The 27363-nt window shown below is 36.5% G+C and overlaps 1 protein-coding gene across 4 annotated transcripts; it reads right to left on the reverse strand.

Moving 5' to 3' along the window:
• Positions 1-8764: 8764 nt before the first annotated feature.
• LOC148843698 (elongation factor 1-gamma-like) lies at positions 8765-16612 on the reverse strand. 4 transcript variants are annotated; one of them, XM_088958127.1, is made up of 9 exons: positions 16125-16612; positions 15813-15874; positions 14427-14472; positions 14008-14157; positions 13850-13910; positions 13695-13747; positions 13434-13538; positions 12771-13287; positions 8765-9403 (listed from the first exon to the last, which is right to left on the reverse strand). In XM_088958127.1, exons 3-9 carry the CDS (start codon positions 14433-14435, stop codon positions 9024-9026), a joined length of 1275 nt encoding a protein of 424 aa, XP_088814253.1. In that variant the 5' UTR covers positions 14436-14472; positions 15813-15874; positions 16125-16612; the 3' UTR covers positions 8765-9023. The 4 variants fall into 4 exon arrangements, with proteins under 4 accessions (XP_088814253.1, XP_088814254.1, XP_088814256.1 ...); XM_088958128.1 differs by having other exon boundaries at positions 15786-15874; positions 16125-16566; XM_088958130.1 differs by having other exon boundaries at positions 15813-15902; positions 16125-16333.
• Positions 16613-27363: the final 10751 nt, after the last annotated feature.

Below are 27363 nucleotides of genomic sequence, written 5' to 3' on the forward strand. Positions count from 1 at the left end.
CAATCAACCGTTTTTAATCAAATTGCAGGTTTTAGAAAAATTGGACACGAAAATAGAACCGAGTGAGGATTATAGATCTAACAGTGGGCTGAAAACTTTGGCTATGATTTAATTAACTGGATATAAGTAAAAGGATGTCCTACAGGAGCGCCAACTTGATACAAGTAAGAGGTTAGATTTGACGGAGAAAATATAATCCTAATCATACTACAAAGACAAACTTTAGAAACTAAGGATCCGTTTGATTTATGAGAATAGGGGTTTAGAATTGGAATCTGAATATACCATTCCGATTACAACTATTTGGTTGGGTGGAATTGGAATCCCATTCTTATGGCATTCTTCCATTTGAGGGAATAGTCACTCCCTTCCTCTCTTTTGAAGATGAAATTCCATTCTAGTTTATTCCAATTTTCATTCTTATTCTTATTTGAACCAAACAAACTATGGGAGAAATGTTAACAAAGAACTTGATTCCGATTCCAACTGTAAACCTAATAGACCCTAAGGATTAAAAAAAAAAAAAAAGATAAAAAAAAGTTAACAAAGAACATGATACATTGACAATATTTTTAAGGGTAAATAATACTACTAAAACTTAAGTTTATGCAACCCCTAGGTACCACATCATATAGAAATAGTGAAACCCATGAAAAATACTATAAGACAAGGGAATGGATCCCACTCTGCCTATTAGGTTAGATATTTATAAAAGTCTAGATTTAATGGGTGAAAGCTTAGATATTATATGGACTTAGTGTTTGGACACACATACAAAAGGAGCATGAAATACTTCCTATGATGAGGAATTGCATGATAGTATGATTCTAAAAACTGATGTGGAAATAGAATTACTTTAGCCACTGATTTTTGGGTCAAACAGTCTAATCATCTGGTCTAAATCTCCATCAAATGGTTTTGGGATCCAAAACCGAATTCAAAGCCCTGATTGGTTCTTGAGTCAACCGGTTCCATTGTCTGGTCTGGTCTGGTCCGGTCCGGTCTTCAAAACCATGCATAATGGTTCTTAACATGTACAATAGATTGAGGTTCTGCAATAATAAAGCAGAATTACCATTGTTGAAAAATAAAAAGAAACAATAAAAAAAAAAGGAAAAGAAAAACTAGTCTTTTATTGACTTTGTTAGAGTACACAAAACAGGGGTATTTTGGTCATTTGGATTTATCTATTTGAGAGTAAAAGGTCTGTTTTATTTAAGTTTAAGTTATGTGTTCCATCACTTATGAGGAACAATATGGTCTTTCTTGTAACTATATTATTGGAGATAAATACAAGTGGGTCAACTAGAGAGAGGACTGAATAAGGTTTTCAGTCCTCTTCTTCTTATCCACTTCTTCTTCTTCTTCTTTTACTGTAACCTAGGACTAAATAAGGTTTTCACAGACTTCAAGCAACACAGGTGGATTTATCCACAATGAGCTTGTTGAACAAAGCATATGCAGACCTACACTGAGATAGCTAGCCTTAGCCCTCAACCAAATTCATTCATCATAAATACTCAGTCACATCAGCCTCCAAACAGGGACGGAGGAACTTAGGAATAGAGTAACCAGGTCTTTTTACATGAGAGACCAAACCTAGCTAGGTTGTGAGCAACCTGATTGCACTGACATGGAATGTTTGATGGCTGCAATTAACTTCAAGACCTTTATACTTTTCCTTATGCTTGATTAAGATACAGTTTATGATATGATATGAATATATGATATACTTTTCGAAGCATAGCCATTTTTCTGAAACAGTGGCATGTCGGATCTACATAGGCGTTTCAACAAATGCCCACATATATGATTGTTTGGTTTAGGTGTTTTTTGAAAAAAAAAACGTTGAAAAACGGGCATGCCTCATAAATCGGGACTCCACCGATTCATCAAATGTCAAATTTGGCATTTCATGCATCGATGACGTGGCAGAAACACTCCCAAACATATCTAGGCATTTTTTTTTTGTGAAAAATGGGTCTAACAAGCATGGGCGTTTTTTTTTTTTTTGAAAAAACGGTCCCAAAAAATACCAACGCTTCCAAATACCATCGTGGAAGATGCTATGAAGTGAGGTCAATATGTATGTCTTAGGAAGAAAGATGTGCTTTTCATGGGACTGTGAAACCAATCCAAAAAGATATTTGCTTTAAGTTATTGATTGAACCGTGGAGCTCATCTCAAACCTATGAAGTCATCAACACACATGGTGTGGAGACTATGGATCTGTGATGTCTAATGCTTATATTGGGAAGAGTGCAAATACAAACATGTATACAATGCAATTATCTTGGTGATGCCATTGTCAAAAGATTTTCTCAGTTATTCTAACCCATCATCGGCTTTGATGGTCAAAGGCATTATCCAACAGCGTCTCTACCCTTTTCCTTCAAGGAAAACCCCTCATTAGACCCTTTTCTAAAAATATGGTTCAATATATTTAAATATTTTGTATTAGGATTTTACATTTTTATTATTTTATTTCTATTTTTTAAATAAAATAAAAAAAAATAAAATGATTAACATTATAAAAAATCACGAGAAATGGGGATCCCCATAGGGACGGGGATGGAGATAATCTTGTTCCTGTTAACGGGAATGGGGATGGGGATGGGGATTTTCGCAGAGACGGGGATGGAAAGAGGCTCCCCATCCCCGCCCCGCCCTGTTGCAATTCCTATGTCTATCTCTATGGTCAACAGGGATATAAAATTTATCATCTTCACCCGTAGTGTTGTCAGAAGTCAAGATGTCTCCTTCCATGAAGACATCCCTTATAAGACTTTTCTTCTTTCTCTTCCTTCTCATTCTCTTCCCATTCTAATTAACCATTTCCACTGTTGACACTATTCCTTCCATTATAGCATATCCCTGTCTACTCTCAGTCAAATTCCACTTTTGATGATATTGTTCCTTCTTCACTGCCTCCTCTCCTTTACTTTCTTCACCGTCACCAAGCCCCACTGATGTTGTATGTTCTCATTCCCCTCCATCACAGTAGTTGCATTTTCGTCCCTTTTATTCATCTTTAGGACTACCAATGTAACCTTACCTTAAGCTTATCAAGGGACCGGTTTTGGATTGGAGCCATCCAGTCCAAAATCAATTTGGACGGATTGGACAGACCAACAAAGTATATTGGATTGGACCAATTCTATCCAAAATATTTATTAGATTGGATTGGACCTGGTCCATCTGTAACATCGTTATATTAGATTGGGTTGGATTAAGTCAATATCTGATCCATTGATATAAGATAAAAATATGTGTCAATGGATCAGGTTTGGGTTGAAACCAATCTAAATCAAAATAAATTTGAACAGATTGGACAGTCCAGACATTGAATTGGACCAGTCCAAATTGGTCCAAAACATTCATTGGATTAGACCTGGTCTATTTACAATGGACTCACATTGGACTGGATTGGATTGGACCAAATCCAATCCAATTGACACCGCTACTCCAACCCCTTCATTACCTTGTTCACCATTTCATCTCTTACACTGCCCTTTCTCCCCAACACCCTACTTTCATCACAGCTATTTTAAATGCTCAAGAAGCCCATGCTTTTCATGAAACTTTTCAAAATCCAAAATGATGTGAGGTTATAGAAGCTGAATTAAGGCTCTCGAACTTAACAATACTTGGATTGTTGTACTCCTCCCTCTTGGCAAAATCCCCATTGAGTATTGTTGGGCTTACAAGATTAAATACAACGTTGGCAAAATGATGTAAGGCTATAAAACCTGTTTTTTTGCTAGCGGCTATACTCCGACTGAGAGTATTGATTGCAACAAAACTTTATCTCATGTTGTAAGACTAGCGACTTCTCATTGCTCACTTGCTATATATTATTGCTATTCATGTGTGGCTTTTCTTTCAAATGGATGCTAATAATGTTTTTCTCCATAATGATTTTGATGAAGAGGTGTAGAAACACAGGCCCAATCTTAAGATAAAAATCTTGGATTTGGGTCTAGCCCAATCCGAGGTCAAGTTTAACTTTACCAACTTGAGCTTTAACCGAATACAACTTGATTCGGGCTTGGGTTGGGTCAGGTTGGCTTGGTTGGACCTGGGATGGTTGGTTGGGTTTGAAAGAATTTATGAATAAATCTTTGTATAACCATCCTTTAATTGAACTATATAACCCAAGATAGAGTAAAATGGAGTGAAACTATGTGCAAAATTCATTAACAAATTTATACGTACATTTTTTAGACATATATACATAGTGCATGTGTGTATTTATATATAATTAGATAAAGACATGTTTATATAAATAAAATGCATGTACAAAATTCAATACACATGATATAAAAACCATGGAGTAGTGAAGTCTAATGCTTGTATCATGTATATATTTTCTTAAAGTCCCATGTAAGAAGGCATTATTGACATACAATTGCTTTATTTGTAAATTTTGATAAATTCCATAGATTAGCACCAACATAGGCCATGTTTGGTTAAACTCTCATTCTTCATTATTTTTTTCCAATTATAAAATTCTAGAATGGACAAAAATGGGTAAAAATAGGCAGAATGAGAAAACATTGCTATGAACCAAACGTTTATTTTTTTTTTCCAAAAGACAAATTCTTTTTGTAGCAAGGATGAGAATAAATTTTGAACCCATTTGATTACAAGTTTCAACTTTATTCTTTCTTCTCATCAACCAAAATAATAATATATGTAGACATAGATTAATAGATATATAGTGGAAACATTCAAGACCCACACCAACAAAACACAAATCAACCATGTGGGCCCCACATTAATAACACAATATATGAGCAACCAAAATGGACAAGAAACTAAAAAACTTTTTGCATTTGGTTGCATAGATAAAATATAAAGAAAGTTAAAGGAAGCAATTGGAACCTATTTAAAATTAATTTTGAAAATCAGTAACCACTGTGCAAATGAAAAAAGAGCTTGGAACTTCTAAAAAGAAATGGAATTTAAAAAAAATGTATAATTAAAAATAAAATAATAGTAATATAAAGTACAAAGTGTCTAACAATTTCATTAAATTAGTATATTCGATTAACATAATATACTAAGAAAGTCATAAAATATCATGTAATGATGTAGATGGTGATTGTATTGAAGTAGAATTTAACCACATAATTATCATCAAATATGTAGTTGGAGTAGAGATTACAAGATGGCATGTCCTCTGCTCTGCCTTTGTGTCCCCCTCGTTTACTGCAATTTTAAAATTTTCTTCTTCAATCACACCAATGGTGCCTTGAAGTGGGGAGAGCTCTTGCTTTGAAGTGGGGAGAGAGCCTGTTATCATTTTCTTTGAGGAAGATTTGCCATAGTGGGTAAATGTGTTTATACATGGACAATGCCCCTCACTCATAGAGATCAAAGATTACTCGATTGGCTGTTTTTTTAGGTAGTTTGGTTTGTTTCAATTAAAGCATCATATTGCCATTACCTCTCTTAATACGAGGCATATAACTTTGAGCCCAATCAATCCTTCATATATGGATTAGCCTTCCTCATCTGCTGATGAATTTTTATAATGGGAACTATCTTAGGAACATCTCCCAGGTGACTGGTAATGTTTTTAAAGTTTATTCGTTGGCATCAATGCTTATTACAACCACAGCAACTAAGGTTTGTGTGGAAGTGGACTTAAAGAACCGAGAAACCTAATAGGTTATGGATCAGAACAGAAAAATAATGTTTTTGGCAAGAGATAATTTATGAAGGTTGTACTGCATGTTTTGAAACAAAATAAGTAATGATATTTAGGCTGAGTTTGGAAGGAGTACAAATGTAAATATGTAGAGTGCAAAACCTTATATTTTGTATGTATTTGCGCTGTACACATTTGCATTTATACTCTTTCCAAATTGAGCCTTATAAGATTACTAGCGGGGACCCGTGCATAAACGAAAGTTAAACAATAGAAACATATAAGAGTATACTAAGAAAGATATGACTATGATACTAGAAAGATATGATATTTGAAATTTTTTTGACCAATCAACTGGTATCATAATTGTGGTAGCCAATCAGGAGTTATTTATCAAAATTCATGGGTGGATTTTGATTGGTCAAAACTCTATTGATACCATATCTTTCCCACATCATAGATTTTTCCTTATATTTTATATATTACTTTTAATAATCTTTTTTATAATGCAAAAATAACTATAATTAATTTCAACTAGGGTTGATCACCAAACTGATGAAGCCGACCAACTCAACCTGAGTTAGTCAATTTTCTAGTATTTCCGGTCGGCTTTCATTCAACAATTTCCCACCCTAACTAGGTTAGATCAGTTTCACTTTGGCCATTTGTAAATCGATCAAACTTGATTGACCCAACTATAGATATATATTAATATTTTATATTTTTAATATAAAATAGTGAGAAAATTCCCATATTTCTTAGTCTAAAATATTTTATATCATAAATTTAATTTTTAAATTTATTTTTTAATAATGTCACTATATATATTTTTTAATTTAAATTTAACCTTTTAAGTTTAAATATTTCGAACCAACCAACCAAACTGAAAGTCGACCCAACCTAACCAGGTAGATTTGAATACTCCTAATTTTATCTAAACTAATAGTCTAACCTCTAATAAATAACAATAGTTTAATCTCCAATAATTATTGAAAATTTATAGCAAAAATACACAATTATTGATAATGAAAATACAATAAATAATAATAAAAGTACAATAAATACTAAAAACATATTAAAGTGGTCAATAAATTTTGTATTCTCAAATAATATTTTAATCTCTAATAAATACTAATAAATTATAACAAAAATACAATAAATGCAATAGGTACAATAAATTAAACTTCAAAAGTTAAATAAAAGTAGCTTAATCTCCAATAATTATTGAAAATATATTTATCACAAAAAAAAATAACTTATTACTTAAATACAATAAATATTAATTTTAGTATATATAAATATATATTAAGATATTAGAATTATTATTAATAAATATTAATTTTTGAAAGTTCTTTTCTATAATTATTAATTGATATAAGTAAAATTAATTAGTAATATCTTTATTTAGTTATTTAAATAATATAATTATTTATAATTTAAAAATATTAATTATTTATTGAATTTAATAATCCATAAAATTATAATTTATGCTACTATTACATAATTTCGTTATTAATTTTGTAAAATATTAAATTATTATTGATTTGAATATTAATTTCGTTATTTTAACATTTTAAAATCTAGTTATGTCAAATATTTCGTTAGTTAAAATATTTACTTATTTAAATACTTAATAAAATGTAAAATATTAATTTCTTTTTGTTATTTGATTTTTATTTATTTTATAGTTATTATATAATATTAAATATTTTGTTATGTAATCATTTAGCTATCTATTTTTAATATTTTTTTATTTAAGATATTTAGTTATTGAAGTATTTAAATAATATTTTATTTTTTAATGTTAAATTTTTATTTTTTGAATAACATTTAAATTGAATAATCTGAAATCCATAATTTATATTTTTGGCACATAATTTCGTGATGAATTTTTTAAAAATATTAAGTAATTAATAATATGAATATTATTAAGTCTATTATAATTATTTTATGTGATTTTAATAAATATTTTAAAGGTATTATATGATTTCTTTAGAATATTTAAATAATTTTTAAAATTTTTGATTCAAACTTTTTTTTAGATAGACATAGATAAAAAGTCATGGAGAAGATAAATAAGAATTAGAGGAAATGTAGGAGAGAAACTCTCTACTAAATTAGAGATAATTTAGGATTGATCCAAAAATGGTTCAGAATATTCATCAGATTGAATTGGACTTAATCCATCTATAATACTCATATTGGACCGGATTGGATTGAACCAAATCCTGTCCAATTGACACCACTTAATAGCAAGAAAGGTTTCCACCAGTAGATTGGGGTGCTACTAAAGCTAATATTGGCTAGGCTTTAGAAGCAACAATTGCTCTTTTTAATGATTTAAAAGTGATGCATAGCAAAACGGCTAAGCCAAGGAAAACTTATAGCATAAACAGGCCTCAAAAATTCATTCGTACTCATTGTCTCAAATAAATGAATCCCCCATTTCCTAGTTGCTGATTAGTCTAGAACACTTGTCCATCTCTAGAGTCCAATATGAAGATTTTTATTTAATTTTAAAATATTGATTTTTTTTCAAAAATTAAGTCCATTTTTATTTCTTCTAAATGTAAAATTATAATTAAAAAGCCACGTTGATATTCAGCAAAAGATGCCGACTGTACAACCAATTATACACCGGTAGGGGCATATCAGGCTAGTTTAACTTTTTAAAATTTTTTTTTCAAATCCTGTTCAAGGGTCTCCTCACACTGGATGCCTCACACCGACCTTACATGCACATCTTGCCATGCATTGAAAACATTTCCAATGCTTTATTCAAGGGAGATGTTCTCAATACAGTGGAAGTGGATGTGAGGCAGCCATGTGAGGAGCAGATCCCATCACAGTTTAAGGTTTCTCCACTCCCTGATCTGGTCAAAACCCCGATACACTCTGTAGGGGCACATCTGAGTGCTCCTGATACGATACATATCGGCCAATATGGGCGTGTCAATTTTTTTAACCTTGAACCCAACCGGTAAATTTGATTTTAAGTCAGAAGTTGGTCTATAAGCAAGATCACACATCTATATTAGTGGTGCAGGATTCAGGAACTAGTACTAAAGCAAACCATGGCGGAAAAAGGACTAGATTCACACAGTTTGATCATTAGGTATAGTAACTCTAGAAACTCGTAAATTGTCATCAATTTTAAGAGTAAAAGTAACCCAAACAAAGAAACACTACAACTATTATGAAGCAAATAACAGAATATTGTCAACCTAAGAACCTAATAAATGAAAGGATATATAAAGAAAGGCAGAATCAGACTGTTCGAAACAAAAAGGACTAAAATAGGGCGACAAGGAGAAGGAAAGACTCATTTTAAGGGCATTCGAAAACATGGAAATAGGACAAAATTGGCACATCACTTGAAGCATTTAGCATCCAACAGAGCTTCTCCCTCGAATGGCTCTGCATCTTCAATCATCTGATTAACACGCTCCTTTTGGGCTTCATCATTAATATCCACCTTCCTCCAGTCATACAGCTCCATGTCATAGCACTCGTCAAGTACAAACTGAGGAACATCTTGACCACGGAAGAGCCACAACCCCTTTACCTTGAAGGGTGGCCCTGATCCAATAACCAGCATCTTGCCAAAAGCGTACTTACGAGCCAAATCCATCCGCTGCAGGAACCCACTGACCTTGTTTAAGGTGACAAATGAAACAGTATTCTCGTCGTTATATTTGTAATCACAAAACCAAAGAGAATACCCCTCGGCATCATACATGTCCCAAAATCCTGCAACCAAATGGAAGTACTATCAAATAAAGGGTTGCATCACAAGGCAAAAGTCAGAAGTGAAAAAATAATCAAACAAGATCTCAAACATATACAGTGAACATGAAACTTTTATTCATTATCATCTAGTGAACAAATACGCATGAAATGATTTAAGGACCCATAATTCAATAATGGTCATGACACTGAACAGCAGAATGGTAGAAACAGGACTCATGTAGCTGACCATATTAGTTAGATCAAGGCTTAGTTGGGTTGAGTAAATACATGCACATGCCATGGAAAATCACTGGTGAAAATTCCGAAAAGATTACATAAAGAGAACTTATTGGCATCAATATCAAAGTTCCCAAGTCAAGCCGAGCTCATGAATTGTTTTTTATGGGTTTGGAAATACATCTTAAGAATAGAGATTCAATTCTGAAAGGTTCCAAGTAACCAAGGGGAGTCGCCAAGTTGTTCACTCAGTGAAGGTTGATATTGGGAAGGGAAAGCCATGATAGAACCAGTCAACTAAAAGTTGACCTATGAATTTATCAAAAACATATAATCTATAATATGGTGAAGTCTTGGAATTAGGTAATTTAATTGTTGGAAACATGTCTGACAAGGATGCAAGGAAAAAGTAGACAACTTGGTTCTTGCCCTAAGCACCTAAGAGTCTGTTAGCAATGGTCACTTAACAAGATTTGTAATTTTTTGTCTATGCATCATGTTAAAATGTGCTACACATTCATTTTGCATTATTTTGTAATTTGCATTAAAAACACTAAAATAAATCCAAGAAGAATAATGAAATTTGCATATACAAATAAAATCATTCATTTTACAAAGCAATAATGTAGAAAGGCATCTCTAAAATCATGAAACTTGATATAAACAGAATATAAACAAACAAGGAAAGAAACAAGTAAAATGGCATGGTTAATCCAAGTATTACAAAACAATGAATCCATGCAAATAAACAAACAGCTCCTTGAATCCAATCAATGAAGCATTGCAGCCAAAGTTCAAAATATCGATAAGCCTGACACGCCGATAGGGGCGTATCAGGCGATATCGATGCTGTTTTTTTACTTTTCTTATTTTATTTTCAAAACCGGTTCAGGGGGGGCGGTTTAAGGCTCCTCCATCCCCTGAATCAGTCAGAACCCTGATACACCCACTGTAGAAGCATATTGGGGAGGTCCCGGAACAATACGTATCAGCCGATACGTGTTGATACTTTGAACCTTGATTGCATCAATAACACATTAAATACAATGAGCACTCCCACCAAAAAAAGGCCCTGTGCTTACCAAGGCTTCACCTTCTCAACTATGGTGGAAAACAATTATTTCCATGCTTCATGGGGCTAAACAATGGAGAGTAACCCATAGCCCAAGAACCATAACCCCCTTCAATGAACCATAATCCCTCAACCCTAACAAATGTGGGCTTTGTTCCCAAATATACACTGCAGCCAGCAAGAGACCTTGCCAACTGAGCCAGTTTTTTACCTCAAGAACATCGGCTCCCCCAAGAAGATATATAATAAAGAAATCCAAGCCAGAATTTGGTTACTGCAGATATGCTTTGATATCTGCACCAACTTTGCTCAGAAAGCAAAGATAATAGATGTATAGAATGGGGAATGGCCAATTGAAAGTTGGCTGAGACCCAATTTTTTTGATAAATACTGAGACCCAAATATTTGATTTGGAGAATTGTGTTTCCTATTTAGTTTATTTGGATAAATGGAAAAGATGCAGTACAAAACTATAATGATGCCTGAGGAGCAGGCTAGAAGAAATAGCAAATCAAAGAAAAGACTTAAAACTAAAGAAGCTTGAGAACTGGTCATCACATTATAGTTTTTTTTTGATGAATGTCATCACATTATAGTTGGTGAAAATTAATGCAGCTGTAAAAGATAAATCTGCAGGCATTGTGATTGAAGGAAGATATGAACCTGGAAAAACTAAGGGTGAGCAAATGGGTAGGTTCTACCTGGAGCTGAATGGAACTGGCCTCAAACCACCTTAAACCACCCAACCTGATATGTTACCATACACAATCACTCATGGTCAAAATGACCATTGTCTCAGTTGACCATAGAGTCACTTGAGTGATTTGATCATTTTCCTTCAATATAATATTTGAATGTGTATAATAAGTAATGTAATAGGTAATATTTTAAAAAAATTAAATTGTAATGATATGTTTTGAACTATATATTAATTTATTATGATAATGTACAGATTAAATTACTCAACTTAATCAATTTAACCAATAAAGATAATATAAGTTTTGAACTATATTTTTTCCGAGGGAGTAAAGAAAGAACAGATTCCATGGGTAGACCAACCCTGGATCTAAATCCTAGAACCACCAAGGCCAGAACCAAGAATAGAAACAATTTTTACATGATAGGTTCCAGTTACAAAAACCAGGAACAAGCTCCTATAGGGTAGGTTACAGGTTCCGCCTTGGAACAAAACTGAACCAACCCATGCTCGCCCCTAGGAAAAACTATCAAGTGAAAGAAAGAATTGGAAGGAATAAAAGTTCCAAATTAAAGTGAAATTGTCCCTAATAATAATACAACAATGATAATAAAAGCTTCAAATTAAAGCAGGAAAATTAAAAAAAATAAATAACAATTTTACACATGACAAGAATGTTCTCAAAAATTTACTAGATCAACCCATCAAAGAGCAATTTATCACTGATATTACCAAGGTATGCATGTAAACAAACAAAAAATTTAACAAAAGTGCACAAAATGAAGCATCCTTGAACTCTACCCAACAAATTAATCTTAATTCTATAAGACTTTAGAAAACATATTGATTTGATTTGAGTTTTTTTATGAACTTTGTCCCTGAAAACAAAGCTTTTTTGAAAAAAAAAAATGAGAGAAAAATAATGCCTTAAATATCATATATTTACAATAGGCATGTCTTAGTCAAGTGTCAAGATGTTACTAAAAATATTGGTTGGCCTTCATTTAATGTCAACCACTTCTAATCTGTTGCATCCAAAAACGTGTTGGTACCTATTTAAAAAATGGCATGTACAGTGAAAACTTTCTAGCCATGCCACATAACAGCTTTAGTGTCATCAACTTATGAGTATTCTCCGCTTCAAGTACATGGTAAGCACATGATGCTAACAAAAGGCAGAGCAACTCAAATATTGAAGTGTAATGGCAGAAACATTAATACACAAGATTATGCCTGATTATCTTTGCTCTCGGTACAAGGTATAAAAGAGGAAATAATTCTTGGATGTATTGCTAATGATAAGACACTTATCTTTGCTCTCGGTACAAGGTATAAAAGAGGAAATAATTCTTGGATGTATTGCTAATGATAAGACACAGTACCTTTAATGGCAACCTCACGAAAATTGGTTTTGGTGTTTGAGTAGAGTCTCTTCCACTCGTCCAATATCATCTTACTAGGGGGAAGAAGATCAAGTGGATTCTTTGGTTTGGGTTTTGGTGCCTCTTCCTCCTCAACAGGATCTTCCACTTTAGGCTTTGCAGGTTCTTTCTTGACCTCTTTCTTTGGTTCATCCTTTACCTTATTCTTTGCAGTCTCTTTAGGCTGAGATGGCTTCTTTGTTGACTGAACAGGTGGAATAGACTCAGCCTGTTTCACTTCCCCCATTATCTTGCGGAAGTTTGGCTGATTAACCATGGTCCAGAAATACCTCTCAACGTGAGGAAACTCAGAGGTAAAGCTTTTAGTCAGGATACGACTGAATCCCAAAAACAAGTTACATGTCATGACAATGTCAGCTAGTGTAATAGAGTGCCCCACAAGGTAAGTATTTGAAGCAAGGTGTTTGTTCAAAGCATCTAGGGCTCTCTTCAAGGCAGAAATGGAAGCTTCCTCGGCCTTTATGCAACCAAAAAAGAGTTACATTACAAATAACCAATTAATGTTTTATAGATATAATAAAAGGCGCATCATAATACATGTACATATTATCATCCAAATGAAAGAAAAACTTATAAAGGAAAAAAATATGTTGTGTAGCCAACCGGAGGAAGGTATGGTTGCCCAAACCCCAATCGAGGATACAACCACCTTGAAATATTGGTATCAACCTCTAATGATGCAAAGTCTATCCACTGCTCAACACGAGCCTGGGAAAAGCAAACACACAATCAATAGAAGGTAATGAAACATCACCACCACCACAAACCCAGTTAATAGAATAACAAAATGAGCATGTAACCCATGGAAGGAGCACACCATAAATGCTTACTAAAGAAAATGACAACAAGAACCCCAAATCTTACATATTCAATCAGAGAAGAACCATAGAGAATAGCGTCACCCTTCAAACGTGCAACTGCATCAAGTAAATAATATCAATTAGACTACTACATACTACATTTCAGTCCAACCATGAACCATCAGGGATTAAAGCACAAATCATGAAATATTTCCTCACCATAACGTGCAATAGCATTGCTCTCAAATACGGGGCCATCAGGTGTCTCCAATACAGGAACCTACACAAGCAAAAGACCATTTTTATTTTCAAGCCACAAGTTACCAGGTTCCAACTTCCAACCAAACAACAAATAACCACTGCCTATAAGAGCTTACTTTCCCAATAGGGTTCATCTTAATAAACTCGGGAGTTTTATTTGAGACACCCATCTCAAAGTTTGGGACCAATTCCACTTTAACCCCACTGTACTCTGCAGCAATGAGTGCCTTGAAGGCATTCTTGTTTACATTTGACGCATGCAAAACCTGCAAAAACACATCAAATACATAAACCACTTAAATTACCAACTTCATTCTTAACATCATATCTAAAGAACAGTTTTTTTATTTGATAACTGTAATTTTCAGGATAATAGACCTGTTAATTATAGGAAGGAAAAAACAATAACTAATGACTATGTTGCTCTATGTTCTGCAGAATTGTAACCAACAGGATTGACAGTTCCGCATACGATATTGAATCTAACAAAGTTAAATGTGAAATAATAGAAGTCAATCAGATTGGAAGAACTAACCAGAGACATGGCTTGATTGAAGCAAGACGATTCTTCAATACCCAATCTGATTAAAACAAGAGAAATTGAAGATTATTCAGTTAGAAACTTACACTAAACCCATATATATCTACAGAAAAAATGAAAGGAAATAAAGAAAGGAAAAACATATAAAACAATTGCGCTAAATTGCTAGTACTTTAAGAGACATTGTCATATTAAGGTTGGTAAACGGTGGAAAGTTATGCCTTTTTTATTTGAAAGAGAGGCTTTTGTAAATCTGTCAATGGGTTAGACCTGGAAAAATTGGGATTGATTCAAGTCCCATTGATTAGTCAAACTCCCAAATCTAAAAAAAAAATCAAATTAGAGTCAACGAACAATCCAATTCACTTGAGAGAATTAGAAAAAACATGCTTAAAAAATGAGGGTGGTTGTCAAACAGGACAAATCAAATTAGAATAGAGGTAGAGATGCACCCACATTCAATTCATTAAGAAATCTAAAGTACCAAATTTTGCTTCAACAGAGTAGGAATCATGATAAATATATTTAAATTCAACTCAAATAAACATCTAGATATCTAGATTTGATCTAACCTGGAATTTAGAAAGTTCACATAAACAGACAAAATAGTTAAACCTAAAGCATGTAAATGGTAGCTATATACTAATAGAGTAGGAAAAGAAACCAAATATATCTAACTAATAGAGTTAAAGACTAATTACAAGCAGGAAAGAAAATTAAAGATGTAGCTTGAAGAGAAATAAAACCTCTAATGCAAACTCTTAAAATAATAAACAGAAACTACAGTAGATATAAAAATTAACATTTGAATAATCAATAATATATATATATATATGGAACGCTCTAAATCAACATATTGAATGATAACCTGAATTTCAGAAGGAAACGTAGTAGTAGTTTGTCATGAGTTCTCAGGCTGATTATTACACGACTTTCTCGACAGAAACAGATTTACACGTTTGTCAATTCACACGGGAAAAAAAAAACAAAAAATGAAAAAGATTATGTCCATCGGTAGCATCCGAAGTTACAGCAAGTTGCTCCTCTCCACCAACTCGAAGATAACACACCACCAACTACACTGCCCGCACGATCAAAATCTCCCAAAAGGGTTTTGTGTTTTTGTATGACTAGTTACAATGGAATAGTAAGAAACTTAAAAAACGCCAATGCCAGGTGTCCATATAATAATTTAACGATGACTTATATCTCGAATTTATTTCTGGAATGATGTAGTACCAGTAAGAACGAAACAATATCTTCTGTAAATCTCATGCTGTTGATTTAATAGTAATGTAACAAATCAACCTAGTAATTTTTAACTAATTCAGGCATTTAATTGAGAAACCATACTTTTATGTTCGAGCTTGCAGAGCAGACCTTATTCGGTGAAAACTCGAAATCTCTGACTTCAAAATTCGGCCCTTTCCTGATGTCCTTCGCTGCAAACAATTCAATCAAATACTTTAACTGCACAAAGTATAAAAAAGAAAGGCTTTTGAAATGAAAATGAAATTAAAATTAAGAAAACTAACAAAAAAAGAACACTCAATGAATTAAAAAAACACAATCCAACTTATAACTAGAAGTTGATAAAAAGAAACTAGGAAGTATGAAGATCAAGCAGCGCCCTTCAAAGCCTTAAACATTGTAAAAGAAAGAAGGACAAAGAACAGAAGATGAGCCAATTACATTCAGAGTCCACAAATCTGTCGAGGTGGAGCTTCAATGCAACCTATCAGAGAAATCGAGGAAGAAGACTGGTAACCGATTTCCTTGATCTCTGAGACTCGAACAAGGAAACCCTTCTCGTCGATCTGTCGCCGCTACGGAACTCCACACTAGACGAAGTACTAAAAAATGAAAAGAGGAAGAGCTAGGGTTTCGACCTTTGTCTAATTAAGTTAGAAAATTACGAAATGAGTCTTAATAGTTTAGGGAAATCAGCGTTAATAGAAGGGCAGAGTAGTAACTTTATTTCCAAAAAAAATGTGGGAATGGGCTGGCGATGAAAAACGACCCAAGAATATTCCTAGTGGGCAAAATAGTCAATAGATATCAGTAAAGGAGTCCACCGATTCTTATGCCCATCATATAGATTCATGGAAATTCTTTGGTTGCAAAACGAATGGCGTCACGTCAGGAAAGTATCCACGCTCAACGGTTGTAGAGGCCAGTTCGGAATTCGGGTCGTCAATGTTTCATTATCTTACCATTTATTAAGACTAGGCTGCCGATTAGGGGTGTTAACCGTATTCGAAAATTTGATTGGGAATTCGATATTTTCGATATAATCGAATAAATTCGGATACTTCGAATATTTAATCGGTTAAATTTAGATAATATTCCTACTTAATAATTAATCAGATTTGAATTTGGATATGATGTGATTTGATTTAATAAATATTTGAATTCAATTGATTATTTAGTTGAATTTAAATTCGGATATTAATTTTTAATATTTGTTGGATATTGAATCGAAATCAGATATCGAATTTTTTAATCGGATTTGAATTCAGATATTGCCTGATACGATTTGAATTCGATCCATTTACACCCCTACTACCAATGAATGAATCGAATATGGATGGGATAACATTGGAATCCGATTCACAAGTCCAGGATATTCAATTCCGTTCTGTTCCATATCCATTGGAATCGATTTAGTTACATAGGATATTTGACCCAAGCCCAATTTTATATAGGCTGCGTTTGTAAATCATATTTGCACTTTGCGCTAAGGCAAATGCATGAGAGTGCAAATCTAAATTGTCTAAATCTGATTTAGTTTTGCATTGGCATTTACACTTGTCTTGTTTGGCTCAAGGTAATGCAATTAATAAAACAATTTTGTATTTATTTGTTTGAATCGTGAAAAACAAGTGTAGTATCACATATGTGGGCCCTACTTAATATATTTTATATGTGGCCCAACTTATAACACAAATTTATTAAGTTCACAAAAATCGGTCTGGCAATGTTTAACTTTGTCCCTATTAAGACAATATCACATATGCATATGTACCATGATTAGAAAACCTACATATGCATCAAAGCATGGAGTCATGATAACATTTCAATGTGGGACCCACCTATAAATCCAATGAACTTATAGACAACATGGTTCCCACTAGTTATTTTGATGGGTTTATACATCTGTTCGTTGAATTGCAAAACTACCGAATTGGGGGCCAAAGATGATCCCCTCCATATCTATTGACTTCAAACAAAAATTAAAGAATCAAATGTCTTCTACTAGCAACTCACAAATGTTGGCAAGAAACACAAATGGACCTAATTAGAAACCTCCTACCATAACCAATAAAAGAAAATTAGTAATATAAAATGCAATAATTCAAAAAGAAAAAAAAACAACCATTTCAACCCATGGTTTTTAAAAACGAATCAGTGACTGAATCGGTCAGGGGTTCGGTTATCAGTTCGAATTGACAAAAAAAAATAAAATATTAAAAAAAAAAGAAAATGGTCAAACCGTTTGAATGGTTTGAATGGTTCGAACGATTAATCAGTCGGTTCAACGGTTTACTGACCAAAATCAACAATTTTGGGGGAAAAAGCGATTTTCAAGGAAAACGGAACCAGTTCCCAGTTTTTCCAATCTAACTGTCCAGTCTGATCCGGTTTTGGAAACAGTGTTTCAACCATCTAATTTTGGTTCCAAGATTTTATCGTATATATTGATGGGCATGAGCATGTATGATCTTCTTTTTTCTATTCTCATATTAACTGATAACAGAGAGCAAAGGACATGGAGCAAACCTAACCTGATTTTTTTATGGATGCCATATACAGGTCCATGGAGCTTTTTCAAATATTATGGTTGAATAGGAATAATGATCAAATACTCATAAGTTTTCATGTGAATTACAACAACAAAATAAAACAAAATAAAATGAAAATGACTAGTATTCAAAAACAAATGGAAACTAGCAAACTAGATAATCAATGAGCTAAGGACCTTGTATAGGGAAATAGAAGTCAACTTCTATTTGTGTGTGTGTGTGATGATATTCTAATTCTGCAAAGACGATAGCAAAGATCGAAGTTGATGTGGTAATAATTAGGACAAGTAGTTAAGGTGGCCTTTAGCTAGGTCAACCGCCATGGATTTTGTGGCTTATCAAGATATTAAGAGGAGGGTGAGTTTATCCACCATGAAGGAATAATTAAGCAACCATCTTATGCGTGGCTTCTATGAGGTGGACACCATCCTAGTTGATGAATTGGGTAGGGTTTGGACAAGCTTTTGATGCAGCTAGTGAGCCACATGTAGCAAACGGGTCTATGTTGTAGGGGTCACCACCCGAACCACAGCAGGTCTTGAACTTTTCCTTCAACCCATACTTGAAAGGGTTCTTCATGATTGTATTGTAGGCGTTGAAGTAAAGCTACTTAGGACAACAGTTCTAGTTGGTGTTACAGTTTGAATGGTTAATCCAAATTAAGATTCTGCTAAGATAGTAGCTTCATGACTGTACTGTAGCCAAACAATCCAATGTTGTTCACATTGGGAATCTTGAAATAATTAAGATTCTACTAGGAGGAAATATAAACAACCTAGATGCTAGCGGTGGACGCCAAAGGTTACTGCAAAGCAGCAAGGATAAAAATAAAAACATTTATAACCTCTTACCATGTTATGAGAACAAGAGTAGAAATTAAGAACATAAAACATAATTCATTGAAAAAAAGACAATAAAAAACAATGATAATAGTCAAAGAAAAGATGGGATAACATAGCCTTGGCCCTCCCCTCCCTCCATTTTCTCTTCTCCACCATAAGAAGGCTACACGTGGACGTGATTTGACCCGATCTCCTAAGAAGGCTACACGTGGACGTGACTCAGCATAAACAACAGCTCAACATGACAACCTAGCTATGACTAAGTAACGAGCTCATTAAGGTCCTCGCAGGACAACTCGCTACATTATAGCTCGCCACGAAATGAGCTCGCTACAGTGCGAAGCTCAAGGACTCCGGTATGTGGAAAGGAAATACTCTAAGTCAAGTCTATCCCAGCTCGCAAGCTGAGAGAATCAGCTCGCTCCAATACTTAGGCAAGAAGACTGCCCCAAAGGCGACCTCAAGCGGAATCACCTCGGGGCACATCCAGGAGCTCGTTGCAAGGTAGTTCGCTGCAGAGCAGCCCGCTATTAAGCGATGCGGCATTCTCAGGAAGCTTCTTATCTAACGAGACTGTATCCGTCAGACTGCATCATGTCTCCTGATTAACGGCGCAGTCCCTGCCAACCCAACAGACTACACCCACGTCTCTCAACAGGTGGTGGCGTGTTTGTCCTTTCAGGGTCATGTCTCTCAGCCGATTGGGCAATACTTTGCAACAGTTACCTGCGTAGCCTTGGCAAATAACGGCTGCGACAGAGGTCCAATGGCGATTACACCCGATTTGACAAGAACACCCGTGTTTAAAAGCCTCATGGTCGAAGGGGCAAAGGTACCTTGAATTAATCTTGATTTAATCTTGAATTTTACTGATCTAGCGCTGTCTGCACTCTTAGCTCTCTTTGCATCCCTTACAGCTCTCTCAAGTATTCTAATTTAAGCATCGGAGTATTCCCACCGAGCGAGCTCCCCGGGAATCCTTCACCTTCCTCTTCTCAAGTACCGTCCGTCGCTAGCTAGGAGCCATCCGTCCGCTAGCTAGGAGTGTCCGGATCGCGCTACATCATTTGGCGCCATCTGTGGGAATTGCTTCAAAAAGCCTTCCTCTAATCTCTGCAACTTTCTCTAAGAACTTAGCATTCATGGCTTCCTCTAGTAATGCCGGGCGTGGTGCCGACCAGGATGCTTTTGGGGAACAACCTCAGCTCCTCACTGTCTGCATTGGACAGTTCACCGTCCCCCTCTCTATGGATGGAGTTCCTAGCTTGAACATGCCTCGCACAGTGGCACTTGTGAATGCTCCACTCCCTTCCACGGTTGGAGCAACCTTCGCTGAACCTTCCATCGTTCCCCCAGTGAGCAACCAAAACCGGCTCGAAGACCTGGTGCAGTGCATGCGAGCCATGCAAGCTCAAATGCAATAGTTCCAGCAGTTTCAACTCTTCCAACAGTAAGTGTTGCATCAAGTTTCTCAGTACCAGTACCAACAGTTCCCTTCACTGCCTCAGGCCCAACAACTGCTTCCTCCTTGGCATCTGGCCACGAAGCAAGCCAAGCTCTCCCATCGGAGCGAACGTCCTCGCCGGGGAGAGGCCTCTCAAGCTCAGAATCCTTCCAAAAGCCAAGCCTCATCCCATGGCAGGAAGGAGAGACCAGTCACCCCCACCTTGCAGCTTGCAGGCAGGTCGGGGGCCTCCTAGCCGGTCAGGCCTACATTGCCTCAACACTCTCAGTTCGAGGTCCTAGCCGCAGATTACAGGCAGGGCCCTTCAGTTCATAGTTATCATCAACAGTTCGAGCCCATCAAGCTTGGTAATACTGAAGCCAACAACACCAACGCCAAGCCGATGAAGTAGTAGCGGAGGCGTCAACGAGCTCGCTGAACTGCTACCCGCGTCCTGCCCGAGCTCAAGGGTAAAGAGGAGGTAAGCTCAGATGAAGTCAAAGCTATTCGTCTGCTTTCAGTTCCTTCCCCTCTATCGTCAGAACTTCTTGCGGTCCCTATGCCAAAAGACTTCAAGCTCCCCCTGGATAAGTATGATGGATCCTTCAATCCGAACGACCATGTTGATGCCTTCCAGTCCCAGATGCACCTGGCAAGGGCCAGTGATACCTGTATGTGCATGGCGTTCTCCACCACCTTCAAAGGGGTGGCCTGTACATGGTACCGAAACCTTGCACCCGGATTGATAAGAAGCTGGGCGCAATTTGTGCAAGTCTTTACATCCCATTTTGTCACCAACAAGAGGTGCCCAAGAACTCAAGAAAGCCTCATTGGCATAGTCCAGAAGAAAGGTGAGTCCATTCAGAGCTATATCAAGCAGTTCAATGATGCTTGTTTGCAAATACCCGATCTGGACCTCGCAGTTCGTCTCATCGTGACCAAGCAAGGCATTACCCATTAAGAATTCAAGTGGCATGTGGTTGTTAATCAGCCTAAAACTGTGACCGAGTTCCTCAAGCTTGTAGATCAATTTATAGGGACAGAGAAGAAAATCAACTAGAAGAACGCAAGTGCGCCTGAGAAGAGAAAAAGGGAAGGAGAGTCCTCGATTCAAGGGGACGGTAAGAAGAAAAAAGACCTAGCTCGGGGGGTGACAGGTTGTCGAAGCTCTCAAAATTAGTACTAGCCCCACAATAAGATATGTGCAGTAAAAGTGGTGCTAGGTCGAATCCCACAGGGAGCAAATCAGTAATCTCTTAGCCAAGTGGATACTATAATTGAGTGGGAAAATTTAATAACTACAATTAAAAGAATAAGAAAGCACTAAACAAATAAGAGAAAATCAGTCTTACCGAATTCTAGTTCAAGGGTTTGGGTTGAATCGAGTGGCCATCGATCCTAGGTAAATTTCAGCATTCTTGCAATTCAAGCATTTAACCTTAGATTTATTAGGATAGCCATGATAAACCTTGCGTTTTCCTAATTCAGTTGACCAAATCCAGCATTCGATCAACACTTATCACCACTCAATTGGGTATGATAGTGTTCCATGTTAAACAGTGATAGCATTAAGATTTGTGAAAATAGTTAAACCAAAATAACAATAATTGAGATAGCTGCAATTACTAAATCTTGTTCCATCGATTCCTTTAGGTTGAACCATGTTAAAACATTGGTCAAAGGCTTCCACGAACAATTGACCCAAAAAGATATCAACCTAATTGCTACTTGTACCATTATTCATGACAATTAAGGATCACCGAAATCATGGATAGCAGTAGGAAAATCAACATTAATTCAATTTGCCAAACTAATTAACATCAACATCTAATAAAAATATGCACAAGAATCAATGAATACTTGAATTAGAAAGCAAGAAAATAAATTAACTACAGAACCTCACAATGACACAATCGAACCTCCCCCATTGAACCAGAAAAAAAAGTTTAACTACTCATGATCTGCGCAATTTCCATGCCTTTCTTCTCGATAGCCGAACTGCTTTCTTGAGCTTCTTGGATCTTGGAGTGAGTGATGCTAGAGCTGGTTTGCCCCCCTCTTTATATAGCCAAAGGAGAGGGCTGTTTTCCAACTCCTTCTAGGAGATCATCTTATCTTTAGGGAGTCTTGATCTTCTTTGAACTAATCCTATCCTATCTCTTATCTAATCCCCAACCTTCTTATCCTTATAGGATTACATTCAAAGTTTAGATCTAATAAGACTCTCTCCTTCTTGGGAGATTACATTCGAATTAGGACTCTAGACTCTTGCATCCGAGTTGGGCTTCTCTGCTACTTGGGCTGCTTCCAGGTTCTTCTGCGAGTTGGGCTTCAACTGTTAAATAGGCCTGGCTGCGAACTTGCTCCGACTTTGGGCCCAGTTTCGTACTCGATGCGGACTGAATCAGTCAAAATCCAAAACACAAAAGTTGTGGGCATTTCTTTCTTCTTTCTAATGCTTCTTGAATTGCCCAATTCGGATTCTGGAATTGTGAGTTAGGCCCAAATCACTGACTATTGCCGAAACTGGGCAAAATCACCTGAATTGGCCTGTTTCCTTCCAATTGCCTTCTTTATTGCCCTGAATCGAAATACAAGAGTAACGAGTGCATTTAAGTGCTAAAGTAGTGTTAAAGGATGAAAATTAGGGGACAAAATAGGGTTCTTTTCAGTCTCATCAGGGGGCAAGGCCGAGTCAGCCTTTTCGAGCTCCAGTAGCCGAAAGAACGAACTACACGCCCCTGAACATGAAGCAGGCCGAGATCTTTATGGCAATCAAGGATGCCCCGTATGTGAAGTGGCCACCTCGGTTGAAGGCCGATCCTAGTGTAAGAAATAAAAATTTGTATTGTAGTTTTCATAAAGACCACGGTCATAGCACCGAAAATTGTAAGAACCTTCGTGACGAGATAGAGGAGCTCATCCGTCGCGGATACTTGAAAATTTTTGTACAAAATAATAATAATAATAATAATAATAATAATAATAATAATAATAATAATAATAATAATAATAATAATAAAGCAGGTCGGCAGGGGGAGAAGAATAGAGATGCTCCCGAATCCAGCTGGCAGGCAGAGCAACTATAGAGGCAGCCCTAGAAGAGAGACCAGTTCGGGGGACCATCCACGTGATTGTCAGAGGTTCGATTGTTGCAGGCTGTACCACAGCTGCAGCTCGGACATCAGCTTGCGAGGCCGCCAGGGAAGAACAGAACCCACCGAAGCGGCCAAGGATGGAAGATCCGATCTTCTTCATGGAGGACGATGCACGTGGGATCCACTACCCCCATGATGACACGCTCGTCATAAAGATAAAGATTAATGACTTTGAAGTTAGGCGTGTCCTCGTTGACTCCAGCAGCTCGACAGTTCAAAGCATCATTCGACCAGCTCCAGCTCCAAGAAAGTGACCTGAAGCCTGCGAATACTCCCCTTGTAGGCTTCAGTGGAGAGGAAGTCAGGCCCCTAGGAAGGATTACAGTACCTGTGGAACTCAGCACCTGGCCTAGCATTGTGAGGCTCAACCATGACTTCTTAGTGGTCGCAACCCCCTCCCCATACAATGCCATAGTAGGTTGGCCGATCACCCATGCCCTACGTGTAGTGGTCTCCACTTACTACTTGGCAGTGAAGTTCCCCACGGACTTTGGAATCGAGATAGCGCGAGGTGACTAGCTTGAGTCTCGCAAGTGCTATGTCACCGCCCTCAAAGGGAAAGCCAAGGTGGTTGATGACCTCAAGCTGGAGTGACCTACGGAGTAGTGCGAGGAGCGAGCTGCACCCACAGAAGAGATTGTCTCCATCCCGGCATCGACGGAGGACCCAACTCGGACACTTCAGATCGACGCTTCTATTGAGGAGCCCTTGTGATTTCAATTGGTATGCTTCCTACTTGAAAATTTAAATGTTTTTGCATGGTCCGCGGTAGAGATGCCCGGCATAGACCCTAACATCATAACTCATAAGCTTAATACTTATTCTATAGTTAGGCCCGTTAGACAAAAGAAACACAACTTAACCCCAAAGCGATGGAGGGTAGTCGACGAGGAGGTCGGGAAGCTCCTCGCAACCGGATTTATTAGGGAAGTCCATTACCCGAGCTGGGTGGCCAACCCCGTTCTAGTAAAAAAGGCTAACGGTAAATGGCACATATGCGTCGACTACACCGACCTTAATCGAGCTTGCCCAAAGGACCGCTTCTCACTCCCTAGGATCGACTGTCTAGTAGACGCGACCTCAGGGCATGAGTTGTTAAGCTTCCTAGATGCCTATTCAGGCTACAACCAGATCAGGATGGACCTAGTTGATGAAGAAAAGGCTGCCTTCATAACCGAGCTAGGCCTGTACTGTTACAAGGTCATACCCTTTGGGTTGAAAAATGCTGGGGCAATCTTTTAGAGACTTGTAAATAAATTATTTGAGCCATTGATTGGCAGAAAAATAGAATGCCATGTAGATGACATGGTCGTCAAAACCCAATTTTCGCATGATTTAGTACAAGATTTGTGTTCAATTTTTGAAAATTTGCGTAAATTTAACATGAAGTTGAACCCCAATAAGTGTGTTTTCGGTGTCACCTCGGGTAAATTCTTGGGATACATCGTTAACCGGCGTGGCATTGAGGCCAACTCGGATAAAATAAAGGCCATCCTAAACATGAGACCACCCTGAAAACTGAAGGAGGTTGAGAGGCTGAATGGCCGAATAGCTGCTCTGAGCCGCTTCATGTCCAAGTCGGCAGACCGTTGCCTGTCTTTCTTTAAGGCAATCAAAAGCAAAGGTTTTTATTATAGACTGTATAATTAAAATAGGAAGATGTTACAGACTGTATAATTAAAATAGGAAGTAAATACTAGGGAGATATGATGTTACAGACTGTATAATTAAAATAGGAAGTAAATACTAGGGAGATATGATTTACCTTGATTGTAGGACAGATTTGTAGGAATTTGATTAGTGTTCTTTCCTAATATATTCTTTCCTAACATAGAATTTGTAACTTGTATATATACATACGAGATTGATGAATAATATAACAAATTCTTCTTCTTCCTCTGTTTACTCTTATTTTACATGGTATCAGAGCATCTAGTCTCTGCAAAGTTCGGCAGTCATTAGCCCTGCGCGTGTGTCTCACGCACCGCCTGAAGTTATGGCAGACAAGAAATTAGTAGTTATGTCGAATGTTATTCCAGTGATGTCAAAAATAACTGAGCATAAGCTTAATGGCTCTAATTATCTGGATTGGAGTAAAACTGTTTAACTATATTTGTTGAGTATTGCTATGGATAAACATTTGATTGATGACCCTCCTAATGATGACTCGAGAAAGTCTTGGTTGAGGGAGGATGCCCATTTGTTCTTACAGATACACAACTCCATTAAAAGTGAAGTGGTTGGTTTAGTCACTCACTGTGGATTTGTTAAGGAATTAATGAACTATCTAGAGTTCTTGTACTCCGGAAAAGGGAATATTTCCCACATTTATGATGTGTGCAAAGCCTTTTACAGGGTAAACAAAGGCGATAGATCTCTTACAAGCTATTTCATGGATTTCAAGAAAACATATGAAGAACTTAATATGTTGCTTCCGTTTAGTACTGATGTGACTGTTCAACAAGCTCAGCGAGAAAAGATGGCTGTTATGAGTTTTTTAGTTGGCCTACCTTCTAAATCTGAGACTGCTAAATCTCAGATTCTTTCCAGTTCATAGATCTCTTCTCTACAAGATGCTTTCAGTAGGGTCCTTCGTACAGAATGTTCACCTATTCAGCCTAGTAGAGCCCTTATCAGCCGCAATAATACATCTGAATCAGGGAGACAACAATACAGGAGTGGTAGTGGTAGGTCAAGTAACTATGACAGGAATACTAATACTCGTGGATAGGAGTTAGGAGAGATAGTGTGTCATTAATGTCATAAGCCAGGACATATGAAGCGGGATTGCAGGAAGTTGCAGAATAAGAAAACTCAGTCAACCCATATTGCATCCACCACAGATACTTTTGAGAAGTCTGTTATGTTATTTGCAGATGAATATGCCAAATTTGTTCAATACCAAGAATCATTGAAACCTCAATCTACTCCTGTTACTGCCATCGTCGAGTCAGATAAACCCAATACATGTCTTTTTTCCTCCTCTTCAAAATGGGTCATTGATTTTGGAGCTACAGATCATATGACAAGTAATTCAAGTCTGTTTTCTACCTTTCAGTCACGTAATGGGTCAACATCTTGTGTTATTGGGTCTGGCACAATTAGTCCAACACCATCACTTCATTTGTCATATGTTCTTAGTTTACATCAGTTATCATTTAATTTAATTTCAGTTAGCAAACTCACTCGTACCCTTAATTTCCGTGTCTCATTTTTTCCTGATTGTTGTTTATTTCAGGATCTTACGACGAAGATGATTATTGGTAAGGGACATGAGTCTGGAGGTCTCTACATCCTTGATACACAACTTCCAAGATCCATAGCCTATTCTGGAGTTGTAACCCCTTTTGAAGCACATTGTTGGTTGGGCCACCCCTCTCTCCATGTGTTAAAGCAAAATTGTCCTCAATTTCAGAATTTGTCGTCATTAAATTGTGAATTTTGTCAGTTTGCTAAACACTATCATCTTATTTCGAGTCCTAGAGTCAATAAACGATCTAATGCTCATTTTGAATTAATCCATTCAGATGTTTGAGGTCCGTGTCCAGTTGAGTCCAAAACTGGGTTTAAGTATTTTGTTACTTTTGTGAAAATTCTAAACTAACACGACTCTTGTTAAGTGTTCAGTTTAAGGGCATTACATATAAACATACCACAATAATATCAATCAAATATGTATTTTAT

The sequence above is a fragment of the Nelumbo lutea genome, chromosome 8, assembly GCF_056320005.1.
Source record: "Nelumbo lutea isolate HS-2025 chromosome 8, American lotus-T2T, whole genome shotgun sequence".
Classification (NCBI taxonomy): Eukaryota; Viridiplantae; Streptophyta; class Magnoliopsida; order Proteales; family Nelumbonaceae; genus Nelumbo; species Nelumbo lutea.

Bases quoted from the DNA above. Each gene is read 5' to 3' on its own strand.
- LOC148843698 (XM_088958127.1), bottom strand. The intron at 13,748-13,849 runs GTGAGGAAATAT...TACTTGATGCAG, and splicing joins CAATGCTATTGCACGTTATG to TTGCACGTTTGAAGGGTGAC. The intron at 13,539-13,694 runs GTAAGATTTGGG...TGCTTTTCCCAG, and splicing joins GTTCTTCTCTGATTGAATAT to GCTCGTGTTGAGCAGTGGAT.